At 31.5% G+C, this 23,076-nt stretch overlaps 2 protein-coding genes across 2 annotated transcripts in view; one reads left to right on the top strand and one right to left on the bottom strand.

Annotated features, from left to right (window-relative positions):
- LOC113392926 (leucine-rich melanocyte differentiation-associated protein-like) overlaps positions 1-23,076 on the top strand; it is a 267,313-nt gene that overhangs the window by 38,188 nt on the left and 206,049 nt on the right. The gene's annotated exons all lie outside the window — the stretch shown is intronic.
- Positions 1-23,076, bottom strand: part of LOC113402822 (calexcitin-1) — a 48,607-nt gene that overhangs the window by 8,606 nt on the left and 16,925 nt on the right. The window contains exon 3 of the mRNA XM_064216532.1: positions 267-334. Within this exon, the coding sequence (XP_064072602.1) occupies positions 267-324 (58 nt within the window). The 5' untranslated portion in view covers positions 325-334. The remainder of the gene's footprint in view (positions 1-266; positions 335-23,076) is intronic.

The raw sequence follows: 23,076 nt of genomic DNA, 5'->3' as shown, positions 1-23,076 counted from the left end.
ATCAAATGACGACCTCCGTGGTTGAGTAGTGAGTACACCGGTTTTCAGGGGTACGCCACTCAGAGGTCCCGGGTTCGATTCCCGGCCGAGTCGATGTAGAAAAAGTTCATTAGTTTTCTATGTTGTCTTGGGTCTGGGTGTATGTGGTACCGTCGTTACTTCTGATTTTCCATGACACAAGTGCTTTAGCTACTTACATTGGGATCAGAGTAATGTATGTGATGATGTCCAATATTTACTATTATTCTGTTATAAATTATTCTTACCAAAGAATACGTTGAAGACATAGAGCAGCTTCTTACGTCTAAACGCAGAGATAGACATATTTCTTTATCTGTAACAATAAAAAGACACAATTAGTTAAATTGTATTTGTATACCGAAAAATATATTACAATGGTAAAATATTTCATCCCATCTTTGATCTTCTTTGAGATATTTGGTCGACGTTTGTTTTTCTTTGAAGGGAAACTGCGTATACTTTGAACACTTCGTTACATTGTCGCAAAGGAATGTCGTGATGGCTTCAATTGTGAATTTTGTATATTTCTCTTACATTATTTTCTCATAAACATTATCTTTTCAGACATGTTGTACGTTAAAGGCTGTTATCATCTACTTCAAGCCAAAGTCTTTGTATAATTGGGGCCTTTCTGTTCGTCAAGGTCTAGAGCGTACACTAATTAATGCGAATACAAATTGTCTTTACGTGGCACACTATAGAGCAGAAAATAGGGTAATGCAATGTTCCTAACGAGCATTGGGAATGTGGAGTTCTCAAAATAGATATACAATAAACTATTAAATTATCATAACGCACTCTGTCATTGGTTAGGATTTAATAGGCAGAGGACATAAACGAATTAAACTTTTATTTATACAGTAAGTAAGTACATTTATATATGTACACTTCTAATGCCGTCAACATCTACCCGCAAACTTCGGTCTCGTGAACAAGACATTCGTAGATAATGTCGAAATATCGAGCTCCACCAAATAAAAATAAAAAAACACGGTAAATATCCCGTTTGAAATGCTTATAGTAATAAAAATAACCATGTTAATCTAAAGTTTTATATATTTATATAAATTAAATTTATGTTTACGGTATTTAAAGATTGATAAATCTATACTAATCTTATAAAGAGATAAAATTTGTTTGTTTGTACATTGTGGGTAATCTTCGCAACTAATCTGATTGTAATACGTTCACGCTTAAAATTACTCCTGATGTTGCTGAGGATGAAAATTATATTTATGTCAAATATATTTATATTTTAAAAGTAGTAGTGACAGCATGTAAACATCCTACTGCTGGACTAAGGCCTCCTATCCATTTTGAGGAGAAGGATTGGAGTATACTCCACCACCCTACTCACATACGGATACAAATGTAACAGAATTTTATTGAAATTGCACACATGCAGGTTTCCTCATGATGTTTTCCAGTCAAGCCCGGGATGAATTATAAACACAAATTAAGCATATGAAAATTCAGTGGTGCTTGCCTAGATTTGATCCCTGTTAAGATGTACGTGTTCTAATCACTGGGTCATCTCAGCTCCAATCACTGGGCCATCTCATCATTTTATAAATGTACTCAGCTCGTAATATAAAAGCAAATAACTTTACACCTAACAAAGTTGAAGAATTTCAATAACTAGTATAGGAACCTAATTTAGTTAAAAAACTTAATATAATCCAAGCTATACTATATAGCAAAATATGACTATATGACAAAATCTATTAATTTCTACTAAATTTAACAAAAAAATGAATAAATATTGAATGGAAAAAAAATTCAATGCAATTTCAAAAACAAAACAAAATGAGATTTCCTTAAGCATACCGATAAGAAGAAGTGGTACGGAGTTGCCTTTTTCTTAATTAACATTTTTCCAATATAATGCCAGTATTAGTCTGGAAAATCGTGACTAGAAAAATTTTCCCAGAGATGCCCGATGGAAAATTGCAAAATAATTAAACCCACAGATTTTATTGTGTTCACGACACATTTTTATAATGAGGATTATGTTCATATCAAAACGATAAAGTAGCTACTTTAATATTAGTATAAAAAACTAATTAATTTTATATTCATTAAAATACCAGAACCACTATATATTTCAAAGAGGATAGGTTGATTTAACATAGTCCTAATAAAAAGTAAACTAATAACCCTTTAAGGAGATAACAGTAAGAGATGATACCACCAAAATATTAATACTATTCATATGAGTAATACTTACTGAGTGACTATTTAGTCACTCGTTGATCTAGTATCTAAATATAAGACCGCAGAATCCTCGGTCAGAACCCCAGGTCAGAAAAATTGTCAGTTATAGCTTGGAGTCTTGAGAATTATGTACACTCCGTGCCTCGACAAGCAAGTAAAGCCGTTCGTCCTATACCTAAATTTACTCCTTTCGTATTAAATTTCTCATATCTACATTATATTTTTAAAATTACTGTTGGAGGTTCTGGATTACGATCTCAAAATGGCGACCCATAATAGAGATGACTCGAATTTAGAAAATTTGACCAAATATAATCCAAACCAACTGAAGAACCCAAAATCCCACAAATAATACAAAGGAAGATTATTCAATAAAGACAAACTCCGAGTCAATGAAGAATCATAGTACAGTTCAATCCAATTGCCATGGATTTGAAATAAAAAAAATTAGGTCATGTGTGGCAATAAAAACATGCAACCACAATAAAATAAAATAAATTTAATCACAAATATGATACAATAGCGATAAGAAACGGCTTAAAATGGTGAAACTATAAAAACATTACTTTTAAAATCGATTCAAACTTCGACAAACAACCCTGAAGTTCAACAGAAGAGTATGGAGAAGCATTTGTTTCAAATTCTAATTAAGTTTCCATCGCAATGTCTAAATAATTTATAGAATTAGTTACATTTCTGATTTAAACATAATTTGGAACGTAACTACATAAAGTAATTAGTAAATAATGTTATTAGAGTAACATTTGATAAGTTGCAATAATTAGTACGTCAACCGCAACTCTCGAGGGTGGCATAATCTAATTAAAATATAATTGGGAATATTTAACGTCGGTGTGACAAAAATCAAGTAATAAATCGGTTTCTTTGGTATATCCATACTAGTCAAAAATAATTAAGAATAATTTATCCCGTTTCTGTAACTACATTGATAGAAAACGGTCAGTTATCATCCTTTTATAGTATTTATTTTTTTCATCATGAGATAATAATTGATAAGAACTTAAGAGGGCCATGTTCAAAACACGTAAATATTAATATAAGATTACGGATTTAAATGCGTCTATCATTGAATTTTTGTACGCTTAATTTGTGTTATAATAATTTATCTCGTGCTCGGTGGTGATGGAAAACATCGTGAGGCATGTGTCGGATTAAAATCTACCACGTTTGTATTAACCGTCCATTCAGAGAAGCTGGGTGGAATAATTTCTCTGTAATCCACGCTCTCGCGGCGAAGAGGTTATTTCCCAGCACTGGAATATCTCTCTTCGTGAAACAAAAGACAGATAGAGAAACGTTACAATGAAGCAAGAAAAGCGAATATAAAATCAAATTTGATGAAACCAAATTTCCTGTAGTGCGAAACGACGCACAATTTTTTTAATTGATACCTTAAAAATTCTGCCACCTTAAATATAGAAAAAAAACAACTCGTTTCGCAACAAAGGAAATTTCTACTAGCTTTTGCTTCAGTATAATATTGTGTGTATTTAATAATCCCATCATAATTTGATTAGTTTTGTTAGAATTCAGAAAAAAATATCTCTATTTTATACTATCATAAACAGTATCCCAAAGCAATACAGTAGGGTAGGTATATACTTAGTTTTCAAAAGAGCCCGATCAAGGATGATAAATTCCAATTATATCAAATACAAGCGAAAATAGGTATCAGATAGCGGGACTTTAATTAAATTTGATAAGCATCCATTCATAGAACTTAATTCTTTACAAAATACGCTGAGAAATTTATAAGGCCAGGATAAAATTTACTGATAAAGGTTTGCCATTAATAAAACAATGAAAATTCTTATTACTTGGAAAATTTATAACTTTATTGGGATACTGATATTGAGCCCCTTTTTGTGCGTTCTTTCGAATATTTCGTATTAAACATAAAATTTACCTATAAAAGTGTCAAGGTTTAAATTAAAGAAGTTGGAAACATTTTTGACATATGACCAATATTATGTAGTCAAATCAATATATACTGATAATATATTCTTATTAATTCAACTGGGTGGTAGGGCTTTGTGCAAGTCCGCCTGGATTGATATCACTCATTCGCCATATATTCTACCATTAAGCAGTCATACTTAGTGTCAATGGGCAGTGATGACCACCATCAAAGCCAGTCCACGTTCCAGTGTTATTAAAAAAAAGTCATAATTTTTTTTTACATATATTCATACGTACTTTATAACAATAAATTAATATAATAAAACTGATTGAATAACGAAAAATATTAACAATTATAATTGAAGGCGTTAATTTATAAACATTTGACTCTTTTCGCTAACAAATGTTCGGTCCAAGTGATTGATGTGTTTAATAAAACCCCATTCAATTCCGGACACGCCGCTACAAGAGAGAACGTACTACGTGACCCAAATAAAATATCATTAAAACATTCTGGTACAAGTGCAATGTGATGCTATGCAAAAATATGTCCTAAGAACATAGTAAAATATATATCCGCGTATATAAATACCGCGTATACAATATAAGGACGTACAGAGTATTTATTCCTTTCTTGTATAGTATTTAATGTTTTTACTAATTTAACAAATAGTAATAAGGTAATTTTACATTATGTTACAATACAGTAATGATATTATACAGATAATATCAATGCCGTCATTATTTATTGCCTTTAGTAGTACTATATTTAACGAATCGTTATTGTATACCAGCAGATTGTTTTAAGTAACGACTAAAGTCGATCCTAAAGTCACATTTAAGCGACTCCGAAATTTACAAAACATTTTTATAAAGTCGCTTTTAAATTACGTTTCGTAGAAGACTTATATTATAGTATATTTATAATTAGACATACATATGTTTATTATAGACATATTTGACATTAGTTTGCCATATATGATTGTTTTATTACGCTTCAACATATCTGATGGCGGGGAAGTACACCGGCTCCCTGCCTTCACCGGCTCACTTAGTAGCTACGGACCCCCCCCCATATAGGATCGAGCCGGGATAGTGATTAGAACGCGTGCATCTTAACCGATGATTTCGGGTTCAAACCCAGACAAGCACCACTGAATTTTCATGTGCTTAATTTGTGTTTATAATTCATCTGGTGCCGGGCGGTGAAGGAAAACATCGTGAGGAAACCTGCATGTGTCTAATTTCAACGAAATTCTGCCACATGAGTATTCCACCAACGCGCATTGAATTAATTAGTTATAATAAAATAATATTAATTATCACGATAGATGTAATTTCTTTTTTCATCACTACTATAATAGTCAGTCACAAATTTGACCATGCACGATTTAAATTTGTAATAATTTTGAAATTATAAAATAAAATGAGGTGTTAAGTTGTCTATTTGAAGCGACTTGACATTTAATTCGTTGTTTCGCGAGCTACTACTTCATCTAGTTCAATATATAGTTTTCATGTTAACCTGTATATGAATCGTAAAAATTATCTCTCATATTTTTTTCATAGCGCGCCAAAAGAAGCATAACTTCAAAAATTTAACTCAAAATATGCTTAATTTAAATAGATTAGATTATATAACATAATGAATGATTCGTCAATTTACAAGATTAAATCATTTATCATGTTCATTATTTTAGAATTACTTCAGAAACAGCCGGTTTATAGTTTCCAGCATTACATGACCGATTTCAAACACAATTTATTATCAGAGAAACTAAGATCAAAAACTAATTTATAAACCGGCCAAATTTTGTCCATTCCATAGACAATATTATTTAAGCTACTAACTCTTGAGCGTTAGTACGAAATGTATAGCCTGCGTCATTGGTTGCTTGTCGATTATGGGCTTAAGTTGATCCGAGGAGTGGTATCTAAAACCGAAAGCAATTTACTGGGGCTATTGCGATTATGAACACCTGACGCGGCCGGCTTTTAGGCTTTTAGGCGAAAATAAACTACCAGAACTAGCAATGTCCAAGCTTGATTGACTTTACTGAACAATATGAACAAAATTGTTTTGAGAGATCAGATTATGCAGTCAACATAAAATTATCGTTTCAAAATATCACTTTTTAATTTATAATAGGCGCTTTCGTAACATAGAATACACTGTCTTTTCCATACATTTATAAAATTATATATATTCTGTCTTCGCGCCATCTCATCTCATCATCGCGAGTTTTATCGATACGACGGAATATATATTAACAGAATAAATTATATTTAAGTAACAGCGCGTAAATGGTCCACTGCTGGACTGAGGCATGCTTTCCCTTTTGAGAGGATTGTAGTGAAATATACAATGCCGCTCAAATGTGTTACATATGTGGCAGAATTACAGTGAAATTAGATAAATCTACGAATCCTGGGTCAGCCTCTGGATTGAATGATATAGATGTAGCCACTAAAGACAAGTTACAATAAAGTGAGTACTATAAAAACGTCCTTCTTAAAAAACACATGTGGTTCAAGTTTTTTCGTGATTGGTCAACTGATGTATTATGTGCATCAATCATTTTAACAACATCCCAAACCCATGACCCATATATACGACGATTTTATTAGAGTCTCCCGAGGGAGGTTCACCCGTAAACCATGTATGGTTATAGCAGTGCCGAGTACAAAGTTATTCGGACATATATTTTAAGCTAAAATAGCTTCGAATTTCTGTAATTCAGTTCGAAGGGTGAGTAAGAGAAGTTTTGAGTTAAGATAATGTTACCCAAGTCATATAACATATGCTACTTTGTTTGGAAGTTGTTCATACTTATGTCTCTTAAAAAGTTTATATGTAAGTTTGTACATTTGTATTGTTACTATTCGTCCGTATTAGGAGCCGTTGCATCCTCAATTTGGGTTGTTATATTTTATACAAATTTGATTGCTACAAAATCACAATCGTAACGTATATTTTTGAATATTGTAATTGTAATGTAATTGTACATGTGACATTCTTGATGGAATGTATATTATTCAATTTGTATGTATGTGTTTGTTATTAACTAATTGGAAGTCAAATATGTTTATGGAAATCGAATTAATAATTTGTCCAAACGAACTTGGTTCCTGGAGCGTGCGGATTCAAAAATCCCGGAGCATAAATCGTTTTTCATGCCTTTAATTTGTGTTATTAATAATTCATGTTATTCTCGGCGGTGTTAAACCTTGTCACAATATTCGCTGTTTTCAATGAATGTTAGGTACGTATCTGAGTGAAATTATCTTCACATAACAAGAGAGTCCATATAAATATCCCAGGATAGACCCTATCCCTGTTACCAACAATGTACAATTATGTATAATGGCCCACTAGAGTTTATACTATACCATTATTTGTTACGACTTTGTAATAAAAAAGGGTTAAAACTATAAATAACACCGGGTCACGGAATACAAATGAATTTAAGGATTTTGTAAAGTTTTGGGATATTGTTGGAAGGTATTCGTTTGGAAAATTCATCTGTAGTACGTGATAAACTGTTTTTATGCTATTATATTATGTATCCTGGATTCGTTTTTATTCGTTAGATAAACGCATTTACGGGTTTCTCCCGTCTTCTTCGGCGGAGTGAGTCAGCGGAAATTCTCTCCTCACGCGCCCGCTCCATGGCTTCCTTATGCGAGATGACTGTTTCGTAGAACGAGTTCGCCTTCTTGTTCCATGCAGTGCCTTGGCATGCATCACACTGGCGTATAAATGCCGGCATGATGATTCCAGCCCTCCCACATTGGGGAGGAGGTGGTCCAAGATATACCTATAGCTTCACTATTGCATTGTATTGTGAGACGAGCTAACAAAGCCTAGGCCAACATACTTTGAAAAAACTGCGAGTGGAACCTCACTATAAAGCCCAAGGCAGCTTTGATACCTTGTCACCAATATCCACTTTTTATACAATGCCAGTTGTCGCCTGTGGCTTCGCTCGCGTCTTAAGTCTCGGTAGTTAGGTGCTTGGCATAAAAAGTAGCCTATGTCCTTCCTTGGAGTTCGAGCTTGCTTCATAACAAATTTCATCAAATCGTCACCAAATTTCTTTGGCCATGAAACAGCAACTGACAGATAGACATTCAGACCGAGTAACTTTCGCATTTACAATTAAATATTAGTATAGATTATCTTTTATTTAAATGTTAAAAGAAAATCTACTAACGTGACGTTGCGAATATATTTTTTTTAAATATATGCGATAAAAAATAGAACTGTATTATATATTTATTATTTTAAATCAAATAAAAGACGTACAAAGTCAACTCGCATCAAAATGTCTTTATATTTAAATTCATTCGTAATAATGTCGTAGAAGCATTTGCTTATGAAGGGAAAGAATCTCTTCTATCCGTATTTTCCCAAGAGCCTCGCGAGACTTTATTTTCCTCACAACTTAAAGGTAATGAGATATTTTAAACAAGCATTGAGGAGGCGGAAGGAGTGATCACCCGCTCGGAACACGAACCTGACTAGTAGTAGTAGACTATTAACATTCAGATATATTCTAGACTTTAATTAACTTCGAAGTTGATATATACGTATTATAATTAAATTGTTACACTTAAAACTTTAAGAAGTTTGATTTTTGACTGGTATGAAAGAAAAAACTTGGCTTATAAATATTTTAATTTTAATGAAATAATATTTTGCGGTACATTTTTATTGATTCTAAATAATATTATAATATACCAAGGAAACGAGACAGAAGTATTTTTGTCCAATTATTAAATGTTCTTTTTTTTTTTTTAATATTTTTTTCTTGATAGTTGTGAATACGTTTAGTATTTTAACAGCTTATATTGTATATTCATTAATACTTCAAACTACAAGGGACCTATTCGAAAATAAAAATAATAACATCTTATCAAAAGTAACCGACTATAAGGATGCCACTGATGGGCTAAGGTCTCCTCTACTCTTTGAGAAGACGGTTTGAAACTTACTAAACCACGCCGAGTATATACCACTTAATCATCATATACTTTACCACCAAGAAGCAATGATTAGTATTGTTGTGTTCTACTTTGAAGATACGTCAAACTTCTCCAAATCTTACATTGAACTCTACCGATTCATCCGACTTAAAATGTTTTATATCCAACAGCAAAATAAAACCCATATGGATTGAATCACTTTTTTCAGAATATAATCGTCGAATGTTCTGAGAAACTGCGTGACAGGTACAGTTTTTAGTCTCGCATGATACATGCAAGCGATTCTTTATTAAAAATTGTGTATAATCAAAATCTGTAAGCTTTTGTGCCATGTCGCTGATTTATATCATGCTTACAAGAACGAACAGTTCGACTATAATTTAACGATATTGTTCAAAATTAATGTTGCAATGTAAAAAAAATATTTTATTTCTTATAAAAATAAATATGAAAAGATTGGTGTTTAGATAGTTGATATTATCAAAAATTATATTTGTTATTTTAATAATATTAAATGTTTTTTTTAATGAATATGCAGATTAATAATAAAAAGTCACAGATTAAATGCGAGAATTAATAATATGAATAAATTTCAACACGAATCTCTTCCAGCAATCTTATATTCTTAAATAATAATAATTGTTATAAATTAAAATTAGAACATCAAAAATATGTGTGCGTTTTCCGCGTCCAAATATTTGATTCTGCGTTGCGTGAGCTCAATACGAGCTAAACATATCATTACTATGTAAACGAGTAAATAATATGAGGTTGGGTTTTTTATTCGTAAAATTTTGTTCCTTTTTACGTTAATACATCACGCGAAATGTTTGCATCAAATATATAATAACATACAATCATTATTTTTCATAGTATTGGTAGGCGGACGGTCAAAAGAGCCAACGATTATAATTCCCAGTAACCAATCACTGGACGGCGATTTAAAAATGTGACATTTTTAATCTGTGCGTCAGTGTCTATGTATTGCTACTGAATTGTAACATACTTCATAAAAGCGCAAACGCTTCAAGTGTAACCACGTGGATAGTATATATACAAGAATTTTAAGTTTCTGTAAAAATAATTTTAAGGTTAATTATTAACTCACTTTAAAACACTTTTAATATTATAAAAAAATAAGTAACTTTTCCTCGTTGAAATTTAACTTGAATTTCATAATTTAAATTTCTCACATGTTGAAAATATTTTAAGTAAGCTCAAGTATGCTGTAAAAATTCACTTTACGCCGCTTAAAATAATAAAGAGCTTCGGAATTATGAATTGGCGGCTTTGAAAAGGATTTAAATAAAAAAATCAGCATCTATGTTACAAAAATTAAGATTAAATTTCAAAAAATAATTTGAAATTCAGCGGTCATTTTACGTTCAAGGACTAACTTGATTTAAATAGAAAAAGGAATAATTTGGTTATTCGTTAAACCATTGTTTATTTTTCGATTAGTTACAAGTTGTATAATTAATTTGGTACTATAATTTATATATAAAAATAATACATAAGAATCTTAACTAATATTATAAACGCGATTTTTATGTATGTTATGTTTTCACCGCTAAGACACTGAACAGATATTGATGAAATTAGGAAATTTATTATAAGAAAATTTACTATTGAAGGACATTCTAGAACTATATTTTTAAAAACTTCAACGGGACACAGCAATACAATGTATTGCTGTTTGGACACGTGATGAGAGGATGGTGCCTATACGTGCTTGTACAAAACCATAGTCCATCTATCTGTTATGTAGATAGCAGTACTTGGCAAACGTTCTCCCCATATTCAACTATAGTGGTTATTTATAACGGTATATATGTAAGTTAATGTCCCACAACGCCATCTAGCGGCAACATATTGATGTGGTTAGTGTGAAAACCTCCTCAATATATTAGTCGATCAACCTTAAATATATAGCAATATCATTCTAGTCATTATCGTGTTAATAGTTTCATTATAATTACTTTCTGTCTAGGCTCGTAGTTCTTAGACCTTCATTAACGTAAATTCAATTATACGAGAATTAAGAAAAAAAAAACAAATTTTGTTCTTAATAAAAAATAGCTAACTCGATTAATTTATAAATTCGAAGGTAATTTATTCGTGCCAAATGATAAGACGCCTAAAATAACAGCAAAACCTTCGTTAAATATTGTTTTTTGTTAATTGCTGATAAAAAGGTATTAAATTATTATACGGCTAAAATGGTTGGTTAATAAAGGCTATAAATATTCGTATAAAATATGTAGTCTAATTAATCTGTCGCGTTAAGTCAGTCCCTACGGCATTATGGACCACAAGTATCAAATTATTAATCTAATTAGAGTAGATTTACGTATTATTTTCTTATAATATTTGATATTTATTTAACTTAGGTTGATGAGCAAATGTTCTACTCGTTTATATATTAGTATATAAGTTAGTTTAACGTTAATATATAATATATAACGTTAATATATTGTACGTATGGTTTATTTAAAACGTCAAAGCGCCGCCATGAGGTCGAATCTGTTTACATGTTTTTCGTCCCTTTATTAGTGAACTTTATTTTAAATGTATATATGTATGCAGTAATTAGACCTGTCGTCATGTATGGATCGGAAAGCTTGGTCGAGAAGTAGGATGAAAAGAGATTGCACGTAGCAGAGATGAGAATGGTGAGATGTATGTGTGGAGTGATGTGAATGGATTGAAGAACAAAGAAGGATATATGACGTCGAAAGTAGCGCCGAATAACAGAAAAAGAGAAAGGGAACCGTTTGAGTTGGTGTGGACATGTGAGTCGTAGAGGAGACACGCGTTACTAAAAATGTTATGAGCATGAGCGTAGAGAGGTGGAAGGTGAGACGACCTAAGAAAACATGGATGGAGTGTGCGAGGAGGGATTTGAGAGAGATGACGAATGTTAGAGAGAACTGAAAAAAAAGTCATGCTGCGCCGACCCCGAACAGATTCGGAAACGGGCAGAGAAAAGATGTATACGATTATGCAATTACAAATAAACTTGTCTTTATATATATATATATTTTTGTTGAACGAAGTTTGAGTGACGTCGCTGGGGAAGTGACGTCCCCGGACAGACGACGTGGAAGAAGAAAAGATATGACAGGCGGGCGGCGAGGCAGTCATATTTAGTTGACTTAAGATAGAATTGAATAGTCGGTTGCTTATGATATGAGTTCTTTAATGTTTTTGTTATTTTGCTGTATATGATAGCTACTTGTGTATATTTCTTTCAATATTTGATGAATAATATATATACATTTTAAATATACTAGCTAGTTTTATAAAATAGTAATATTATATGTAATAAGTTAAAGATACTGAGGTATACGAATATATCGCTTTTATTATTAAATAATATATAAATTTATTAACATAAGAATTTATAACATTAAATGCTTAAATATATACAAATATTAATTAAAAATAGTTACTGTATAAATCTTGACCGCGTGGAATGGTGGCAATTAAATTAGACAATGATATCAATCAAAAATATGATCAAATAATATGCGAAATTGACTACAATGATAATAATATTAAAATATATAAGGATCAAATTAGCGTGTCACCGAAAGTCGGTTAACATCTTATGATCAGGTCATCGAGTGTCGACAGCTTTGCTGAATATATATGAAAGCATCAATAGTTGGGTTATCCAAGACTGTAAAGTCGTTGGCGGCACGTTTGCCTGCCACTTGGTCTACTAGAGCTAAAAGCGATACAAGTCCAGGTCAACAGCGAAATGGTGATTCACTTTGAACTATTTAAAACGATGCCGATGTAATATTTTTTACCATAGCTGACGATAGTTATAGGCAAGGCATATATGTAGGCAGAGAAAGTTCAATAATCATAAATAAGATTTAATATTTCTTAACGTGAAATTTGATTTAATTTTATCGACTAATAAAACATTATAAAGAGACTGAGAAAAAAGATTTTTTAGGATTTTCGAAACCTATGACAGGTTTTTTTTTTTAATTTCATTGTAAACTGCAAGTCAAACATCTACATTTGGCGCCAAAATGATGAAACCTTTTTTTAAATGATTTTTTAATGTCAAATAGTATACATTACTTAAGTTGGAGTTTGTCGATAACAATTTACTTTAATTTTGTTTACGCTTTTAATTTTTTTTCTGATACTCTAACCGGCCAGTATATGTTTCACTTTTCTTCACATCTACGGCTGGAGCTCTTAAGAAGAGACCATAACCGATTTTTTATGTGCAGCTATCGTCCCATGATCACTGGGACAAAGATCGGTTTACACTATTAATTTATAAGATAAGATAAGTGTGAAGAACCTTTCTAAGATAGTTTTAAATTTCTTTTTTGGCTAATAAATTGTAAGTCACCAGCGCCCATTGACATTGATGCTGTACACTAAGCCTTAGGAGCTAAGATGTCCCTTGTGGCTATAGTTATACTGGCTCACTCGCCATTCAAATCGAAAAATAATACTAAATTTTAATTATTTATTAAAAAATATATTCGAAATGCTTGTAAATTCCATTGTTCCTTGCTAATTTAAAAACACAATAAAGACGGTAGATCTTCGAAACCATACATTAAATGAAGCATAACAGCATAAGTTTTTAATTATTCTTCGCAATACAAATAGACGCTGATTCTAGTACTTGAAAACTTTTTACGAAATACTATCGTTCGAAATGAACCTAATTAGACTTTCAATGATCAGAATAATTAAACAATGGCATGAAGAAAAATTGCTGAGAAACTTCAAAACAATCCTTATAAGTATTATCTTAAATTCATTTGTTTACTTCGTGGCGAACAGAAAAACGCGGGTTTGATTCCGGGCAACATTCAGCAACGTTGAATTTTCATCTTCAATATTATATTTTCAACAATTCTTCTTTTATGTCAGTCATTTATATTATTCAACAAATATGATATGAATTTGATGGCCAAATGGTTAGAACGTATCATAACCGATGTTTGCGGGTTCTAACCTTAGCAAACACCACTGAATTCCCGATTATACAAATTAAAATTTGTATAATCTCGTGCTCGGCGGTGAAGGTAAACATCGTGAGGGAACGTGCATGTGTCTAATTTCGATGAAATTTTGCTTCTGCTACTGTATGTATCTTTCAAACCGCATTAGAGTAGCGTGGTGGGATTCTTTGCAAAACTTCTCCTTAAAGGGAGAGGTTGCTTTAGTCCAGCAGTGGTTCATTAACGGGCTGTTTTTTACCTTAGGGCCTGACCTGAGCGACTCGTATCCCAAAACGACAAACGGTATATCGCTCTCATATACCGACATGGCCCTTGTGTTCCTTCCATCTCTATACATTATTATATTAATAACAAAAATATATTATTTACTTAACAACAAAACTATAGTTTTGTGAATTTTACTCACTCATTTGTTTTCTGTTATTATAACCTGCGTTATTCACCAATTATACTCCCTCGAGGGGCGAATTAAAAAAGTAACCTGTCCTTCCCCGGGGTTTGAACTATCTACGTATCTTATTTCATCTAAATAGGTTTAGTAGTTTAAGCGTGAAGAGGTAACAGACAGAGTTGCTTTCGCGTTTGTAATATTAGTATTGCTTATTTCAATATGTATAGGCGTATCGTTATGACTACGCTTTCAGTGAATTGAATAGTTTTAAACATTATTCCTAGTATTTTATCGTCTATTTTATGATACAGTATTTATGAGCCGAGCCTTATCGATGGCACTCGAAGGAGCGAGCACGTAAAATATTTACACACAACTTATATTGAATAAGTATTTTATCTCACCGGTATATATAATATAAAACGAACTTGAACAATTAACATAAAAGCCTTAATTATGTAGAAATAAAAATGTATAATAGTTACTGTACAAAATAAATTTTGAATAAATAAAATGGATCAGTTTTATACGACAAAACGTATAAGATAAAATGGGACATTTTTTTTTATAGTTAGTCGACATAATATTAAATATACTAAACCATGTCCGCGAGGAATCATTGCTGGATTTAGGGAGGGCAACCAGGGCAACCCTGGGACCTAAACATGAGAGGGACCCCACAACAGAGATTCGGAAGAGTTGTATATATAAATATGTGTTTAGTAAATCAAGGTATAATAATGTTATTAATGACTGTTTTAAAATTTACCGATACAAGTAAATAAATTATAACTTACTGACAGAAATTAAAATATTCAAATTAATTCAATATATTATTATTAGGGTCTTCACGCCTCTGTTGCTCTAGGGCCAATGCTCGAGGCTCCACACCTTTAAATGCGACTCTGCGTGGATGGTTGCAAGAATCTATAATTTCCAAGTTGAATTCCATTTCCAATTTTCTGAGCGGAAAAATAATCGTTCGATCTTCGAATTGGTAGAAGTAGTTTGAGATCGGAGTTTTATAATATTCCTTAATATTATATTATCTCTGGGTTTTTATGTACTTATTAAGTCTGTATTAAAGTAAGCAATGGTAATTCTTTACATATTTTTATATTTTACCGTCGAAAGGATATATTTATTTTACGACCATGGAGGATACCGTAAAAAAAGATTTCACATGATTACAGATTACAAATATATTTTATGAAAATTTGTTTATTAATGGAGTTCATCTTTCATCATTTTTACGGGAGGACTGGCTCATTTTTCGACTTAATAATCGTAATTTATTCAGCTGGAAGGGTTCCTTGCGAAAACGTACACGTAATAAACGCATAATGGCAATCGTTAGATCAACAGGAAAAAATATATTAAGTGAATGATATTATAGATTATTTTATATAAGGCAATTTTGGGCGCACAATTGCTTAAGACAGGGTCTATTAGGTAAACATAATGCTGCAGTCATATTGGAGATGGATTCGTAAGTAAAATATTTGCTATATACCTTATATAGCAAATAAATTGAATGAATGCTACCTTGACATTTTTAGTATCTTACATATTCACAAACAACTTAATTTCTCTATTTTAATTGAGTCATATTATTTTAATACATTTTTATTCTATAATTATGTAATGTATATTATTCTTATATAATGAAAAGTAAAATACTGTTAATGTGTCAATGACAGGAGAATTGAGGTATTTTTGGAACCATCAATTGAAAGATCTTATGTTCCAACACGCTGTTCCAAAACAAGATGGTGGACAAGTAGTTGAATTTTGAAATATGTATGTTTCCTCCCAATTTTCGCATCATCGAGCACGAGATAAATTATTATAAATATAAATTAACACGAAAATTTAGTGATGCTGTCCAGCTTTGAAGACACAATATAACGGGGCCACCGGGTATCTTTATATACATACATATATTATGTATCTACGTACATGTAAACATAGTTATTATTATTGTAACATAATTAAATACGAACGATTTAATTTGACGTTATCAATTTCATCACAAATGCAAATTAAAGTAAATTGAGGCAGTTATAGGAGTCTCTATCTACAGAGTTACCCGACCCTTTGTATGTTTGTGGCAACACTATAATTAAGAGGAACTCATTTGAAATGTAAATAGAGGCGAATGTCGCATTGGCCTTTTGCGGTGGAAATGGGATCAAATGAATAACTTACAGATTGAAAATGTGTCCCTCGATATGTATAATATTTGAAAGTAAATTTTAATTAATACTATTTCATTCTTTATAATTGTTATAAATATATATATCATCACGAAAATTAATTGTATCTAGTAGATTCGATTTTCGGTTTTTTCCTATTTAAGAATAAGTTATTTATCACCTCTCATTGTCATGGCATATTGGCGACGTAAAAGAGGTAACCATTCCTTACGTCGCAAAGCTACCTCGGCAATTTTGGAACTGTGATGTGCGTCCTTGTTGCTTTAGTTACACTGGCCCTTCAAACTGGAATACTTAACTTTCTGTAGCTTTATGTATGTTGAGTAGATGAGACCTACCCAGAGGGGCTAGCACAAAGCTATATCACTAACTAAAAGGAAATATATAAAAGGAATTAACGAAGAAAATGGTACACTGGTTTGATTATTGCCCTGCGCACATGTGATACCAAATTATTCATTGAATTACCCATGTGTTATATTTATAATTCTGTATTGCAGAAATTTAAAATGTAATTCAATCTGAATTCCACTGAATTGACTTGATTTTTACAACAGACAGATCGTTTGTTTTCATTTGAATTTTTGTATCTTTTTTATCGGCGGAATACACAAATGTTGTTTCAAAGCGAGATTCTTAATTTGAATGTTATAGAACATCTAATTTCCACTTCACACTGAAAATAATTTTCTTCTAAGCTGTGGTGATATTTAAATTTGAGCTCTATTACGAAACGAACACAGTTCTTTTTAAAGTGCAAATTCTTTTAGAAGACTTTTATCTATGCCAACACAGCACTGTTTTCTCAATATTAAACAGTGAGCTTGAAAGAGTTTCAGGATCCATTCTATATCCCTAATACTGTTGGTTTCTACTGAACGACCTTTTTGATTTCAAATTCGAATATTTCTTTGTGCGTGGACGTTAAAACTCTAATTGGTATTTGGTACTAATACAGTTCTTGTATTTATAGAATATCAGTTGTTATCTGCGGCTTTTCTTACTACGTACTTGCTTGCACCTTTTAGGGATTATTAAAAAAATATCGAACACCACCAAATAAAAATAAAAAACATGGTAAATATCCCGTTTTAAATACTGTTAGTAAAAAAAATATATCCTATGTCCTACCTATGGGTTCAAGCTAACTTCGTATCAAATTTTGATCAGCCATTTGGTTGTGAAGCGGAAAGATAGTCAGAGTTATTTTGGCATTTATACTATTAATATGGATTTACATTTGTACATTAACAGCCTGTAAATTTCCCACTGCTGGGCTAAGGCCTTCTTTCCCTTTGAGGAGAAGGTTTGGAGCATATTCCACCACGCTGCTCCAATGCGCGTTGGTAGGATACACATGTGGAAGAATTTCGTTGAAATTAGACACATGCAGGTTTCCTCACGATGTTTTCCTTCACCGCCGAGCACATATAGTATAGATTATTCATAACGCAATTGCAATATGCATTTCCATATAAATATAGAGATGTTTAAAACGGAACTTGTTATAATTCGGTATCAGTTGCATCCTAATGACCGAACGAAGACTTCAAATATGCATTCGAAGAGAAACTTCTCCAATGTAGACAAAGTTTAGGCTAATATTATCACAGATAATATCCCACAGTTACAAGTTCGAGCAAAACTCACCGAAGGTATTTAAGGTTAACGTAACGTTTATTAATGAGATCAATTTTCTCTGATAAAATCGATCTGATATATAAAATGTATTATATAACTTGTAAAAAAGTCTCTTGGTATAAATTTACCGGTAATTTAAATAGTTGATATTATAGTTGATAAGGATTTTAGTGCAGTGCTATGTTTTTTTTTTTTTTCAATAAATGAGCAAAGTATATTGACGATCTGCCAATATGCCACTAATCATGGGATATATGCGTTAATAGATAATTCAATTATACGTTAGAATTTAGTATAAGTGGAACGATTCAAAGCCTTAGTCTAGTTTCTAGAATAGTCTACTCCAATCGAGGAAATAAATATAAAAAAAACTTCAGATTTAGGTACGTATTTTATCCGAATATGCGTTCTCGATATTACATTTAACAACATATCAACTTTAATTTTCCTTCGAAAGTTCCGATAATAGCTTCGTAGACGTTCAAAAGGCAACGTTTTCGAAAATCCATAATTAATATCATAGATTATTCAAGCTGTCGGCCAATAGCGTCGCGTCATTTGGCTTTTGTCCTTTTGTGGTTGGAATAATATAGGCTCTTAAGACCTTTTGAAACAGGATAATGTTAACCGTAAAACATTGGTTCGAAATATAAATTTTACCGAGTAACGGAAAAGGAGTTCATTAGATATACTTTTCTACGAACTAAATATAGGTACGTTCATAATTCCTGCGAAAGTCTTGGCATTTGTTTGTCAAATTCTATTTAATAAACAACATCAATGAACGCTATCAGACAATCCGGCCCAAATTAGCTCATTTGATTATCTTTGAGTATTCTTGAATGTGAAAGAAGTAAAAAGATTACGAACTGTGATGAAATCATAAATAATATTCACTCTTGTTTCGCGCCTCGGAGATTTAAATTAAGTTTTAAAATTTGCATATTTCTGGATTGCAGCTATTATTTTGAATTGTGCCCTTGTGCGGGTTTCATAACAAAATTGGATTCTATGGAATTCTTGGAAATTTTTATTGTATGAAAAAATATCTTATTCTTGTGTGTTCATACACATTTACATTATTTCGTATCTTTTGATTTGAAGTGAGATTAGTTTGTTAATCATAATTTGTTTCTTTGAACGGAAAATAATTAATTTTTTGGTAGCCAAAATGTATTCTGATTTATATTTCGAATTATTGAAAATATGCTGTAGATTTCTTATGTAAAACAAATATATAAATTTGAATTCCTTTATTAAATAAAGATTACTTATTTTTTATAGTCAAAGTAAAAACAACTAATGAATTGGAAGAGAAACAAATAAGGTGTACTATAAAATTGTTTAAAATTTTCAATGATAGAAATATGATATCATTTAATACAACTTCGAAGAAAAAATGGTATTAGCTTATTAATTTTTTTTTCACCTTAAACAATGAATGGTCTAAAAAATCATTCACAGTTTTCGGCTGATGGTTTTACCACGAGGTTCGTTCGTAGTGTACGATTACAAGGTTATGTAACAAAGTTCCGCCTTGCATAAACTGGGCAGATCTGATTACGTAAATCGTCTAGGTGTACCTTAGCCTTTTGCATCGATTAAGAGACCTAGATCACTAATTACTACCTAGATCACTAATGTGATTCACTCACCACAGTCACTCAATTTTGGCCTTTGCTGTCAGTCTTATAGACTAACAAACAGACAAGACAGACATATTATAGCATGCAAGTGCAACTATTTTCATTTTCATATTTTCACATTGTCCTTTGACCTCCCCATTATAAAGTAAAGTAAGACAAACAAACAAATCACTATAAGTCAAATGATAACGAAAACGAATAATGCTATTAATGATAAATATTTATATTTTTGTGATCAAAATGTCCAAACATTCGACTCCGAATGACAATTCAAAGGGAATCAACGTTAAAAACAAAATAACTTCAATTGCATTTTATGTTACGTCGAGAACATACGAATAAATTTCAACGAAATGTTAATTATAAACACGTTTTAATTTCATAATATTGTACGTCCACGGGATGCTCGTTATATTAATAACGAACTATATTGTGAACAATAATGATGACGTTGAATACGACTCAGCTTATCGGACATATAAATTTAAACTGATTATCGCCTTTTAAAATCCTGGTAATTGGGCAAAAGAGCTTTGTTGTGCTTGATTTGCGTCTACAATTAATCTTGGTATTAGTTAAGGAAATCATTGTGAGATAACCTACAAGAACTGTTTGAATTACTACATATTTATCTAATAATCTGAAGTTTTCCAATTTTACTATAATAGGGTAGATCACCAAGCAGTTTGAAGGGTGAGTGAGCCAGTTTAACTACAAGCATCTTAGCATCTTAGTTCTCAAGGTTGGAGGTTCATTGGTAATATAACGAATGATTAATATTTCTCATAGTATCAACATAGTGGCGACTTTTTGAAGTTATTTTTACAATACTTGAGTACTTTATGTATTCATACTCATATAACAATACTAAAATTTATTTGACGACGAGCGAAATGAGATTTATATTATAAATAAATAAAACAAAACCGTAACACAACATTGTCTTTTTAAAATGTTTTTATAGTTTATTTTTGAGAATATGTTTATCGTATGAGATCAAAAAAACAATCAGCGTCATTAAATTCTATCTATCTCAAAGTATACGCATCATGCCATTGTACATTTTTTTTTACATTTGCATATTATAGAATATTTAAAATATATCTTCTAATAGAAGATAGGGAATACTATAATATGTACAATTATAAAGACTCGACGCTAAACTTACAATGTTAATGCAAGAGATTCCAAGCGAATTAACGTTATTACTGTTGAACGGTTTTAATGAAATGTTTTCATTCATAGCTTCGCTGCGAGACATTTGCTTACACAAACATTCGTAATGTAATCGGAATTGCAATTTGCGCTGATGATACTATCAGTTCAAATTGTGTAAACGCTGTCGTTTATTTAAATTAATAAATACATTTGATGATGATGTCCTCCTGACCGATTTCGGTCAAGGCGAGCAATCTGGAGGGCGACTAGTCAACTACTCAGGACATATTATAGCGGACAATTGTTTCTTCGCTCAATCTCATAATCCGATGGGATGGAAAATCCGATACGACCGGAAAGAGTTCAGGCCTGACCAACAACTTTGCGTGCTTTCCGAGGCACGAGAGCGTACACACTTCTAAGTGCTATTATCGGTCAGAAACTCGGGATCTGCAGCCACTACACGCAATAAAGATATAAAATAGTATATTAAATATATATTTAATAGAAATTTAACCCAAAAGTAATTCTCGTAAAATTTCCACAGCTGGTAAAAGATATCACTCCCATTAAGGAGTTTATTTGACATTTAATCCACTACAGAATTCAAGTGTACTTGTTTACTGAATTATACTTTTTACATAAACTAATTGAACAGTAAACAGGTACAATAAACAGAAAAGTAGCTTTTGTTCGAAGAACCTAAGTCGTAAACCCAAACTGACAGAATTATCCTCAAGAAAATAACCTCTCGAATTGTCCCCATTAGTTCCTAGAATAGAGAAGTTCTTTATCTTACACAAGCTCATTGTTTAAGCATGTTAGACTAATAATGTCTCTTTTTCAATCCTTTGTTACTTTGCCATTGGTTCAAGTGAATAGTTTTCTTGGGAGACTTGGAACGCTATCTCCGGTATCAAATGGATGGTCGCTTTGAATTGAAGTCATCGTTGAAAATGGTTATTACATTTAGTGGTTATTTTACTAACCGTGCAACTACCATCGTATTTATTTCTTTAAAGCTAATTTGGTCTTCTTTTTGTACGCATTAAAGAAGTAAATTGCTTGAACATTTATTTTTTGTACGCTATTTTGTCTCCAAATTTAACAATGGAATGAATTATTTGATAGTTGTAATTAAGTTTGTCTAAATTTATTTGTCAGTGGACAGTGGTTCTAGATTTGTTTAAAGTTTGAAAAATGTATTTCTAAAGTGTAAAAAATATGTTATGTTTTGATATATAAGATCAGCTCATACATTTTTTTAAGATAAGCCTGACTTTGATCACCCGTGATAGTCTAAAATTCCATTTTATCATTGTAAAAAAATAATTTTTAAAGTAAAAATGACGCGTTACCAATGTTAATGAAGGCATAATAATTCAGAGGCTACATTTTTCAACGCCTTAATCCTTTTATTAATTCCGTACTTTTTACTTTTAGGGTAAAAGCGACTTTAAATGAAACGAATAATTTAATTAATTTATTTAAAGACACCCAACGGACGAAATTAATTTATTCCGAAACACTTTTAACACCATTCCGAATAAAACAATTAAATAATCCTTTAATCCTTAACTGCCCATGAGATCATTTTCATTCCACTGTGAAAAAATAACATTTTCAGAACCGAAAAGTGTAAAAATTTTATTAAAGTCCTATTATTTATTTTTATGTTAAAGAATAAAATGTTTTACCAATATAGTCATATTGGTTCCGTGGGGCATATAAGGGTGATTTTATTTTTTATTTCAAGAACATTTAAATCACAAAAAAAGGTAAATGTATCTTATCTATAATTTAATTTTTTTATTTTAGTATTCTTATATATTTTTTTATGATCAGACAGCACAATCTCAGTTTTAATCAATCAAAGTATT

The sequence above is a fragment of the Vanessa tameamea genome, chromosome 12 (assembly GCF_037043105.1).
Source record: "Vanessa tameamea isolate UH-Manoa-2023 chromosome 12, ilVanTame1 primary haplotype, whole genome shotgun sequence".
Lineage (NCBI taxonomy): Eukaryota > Metazoa > Arthropoda > Insecta > Lepidoptera > Nymphalidae > Vanessa > Vanessa tameamea.
This window is presented reverse-complemented; position numbering and strand designations above follow the sequence as displayed.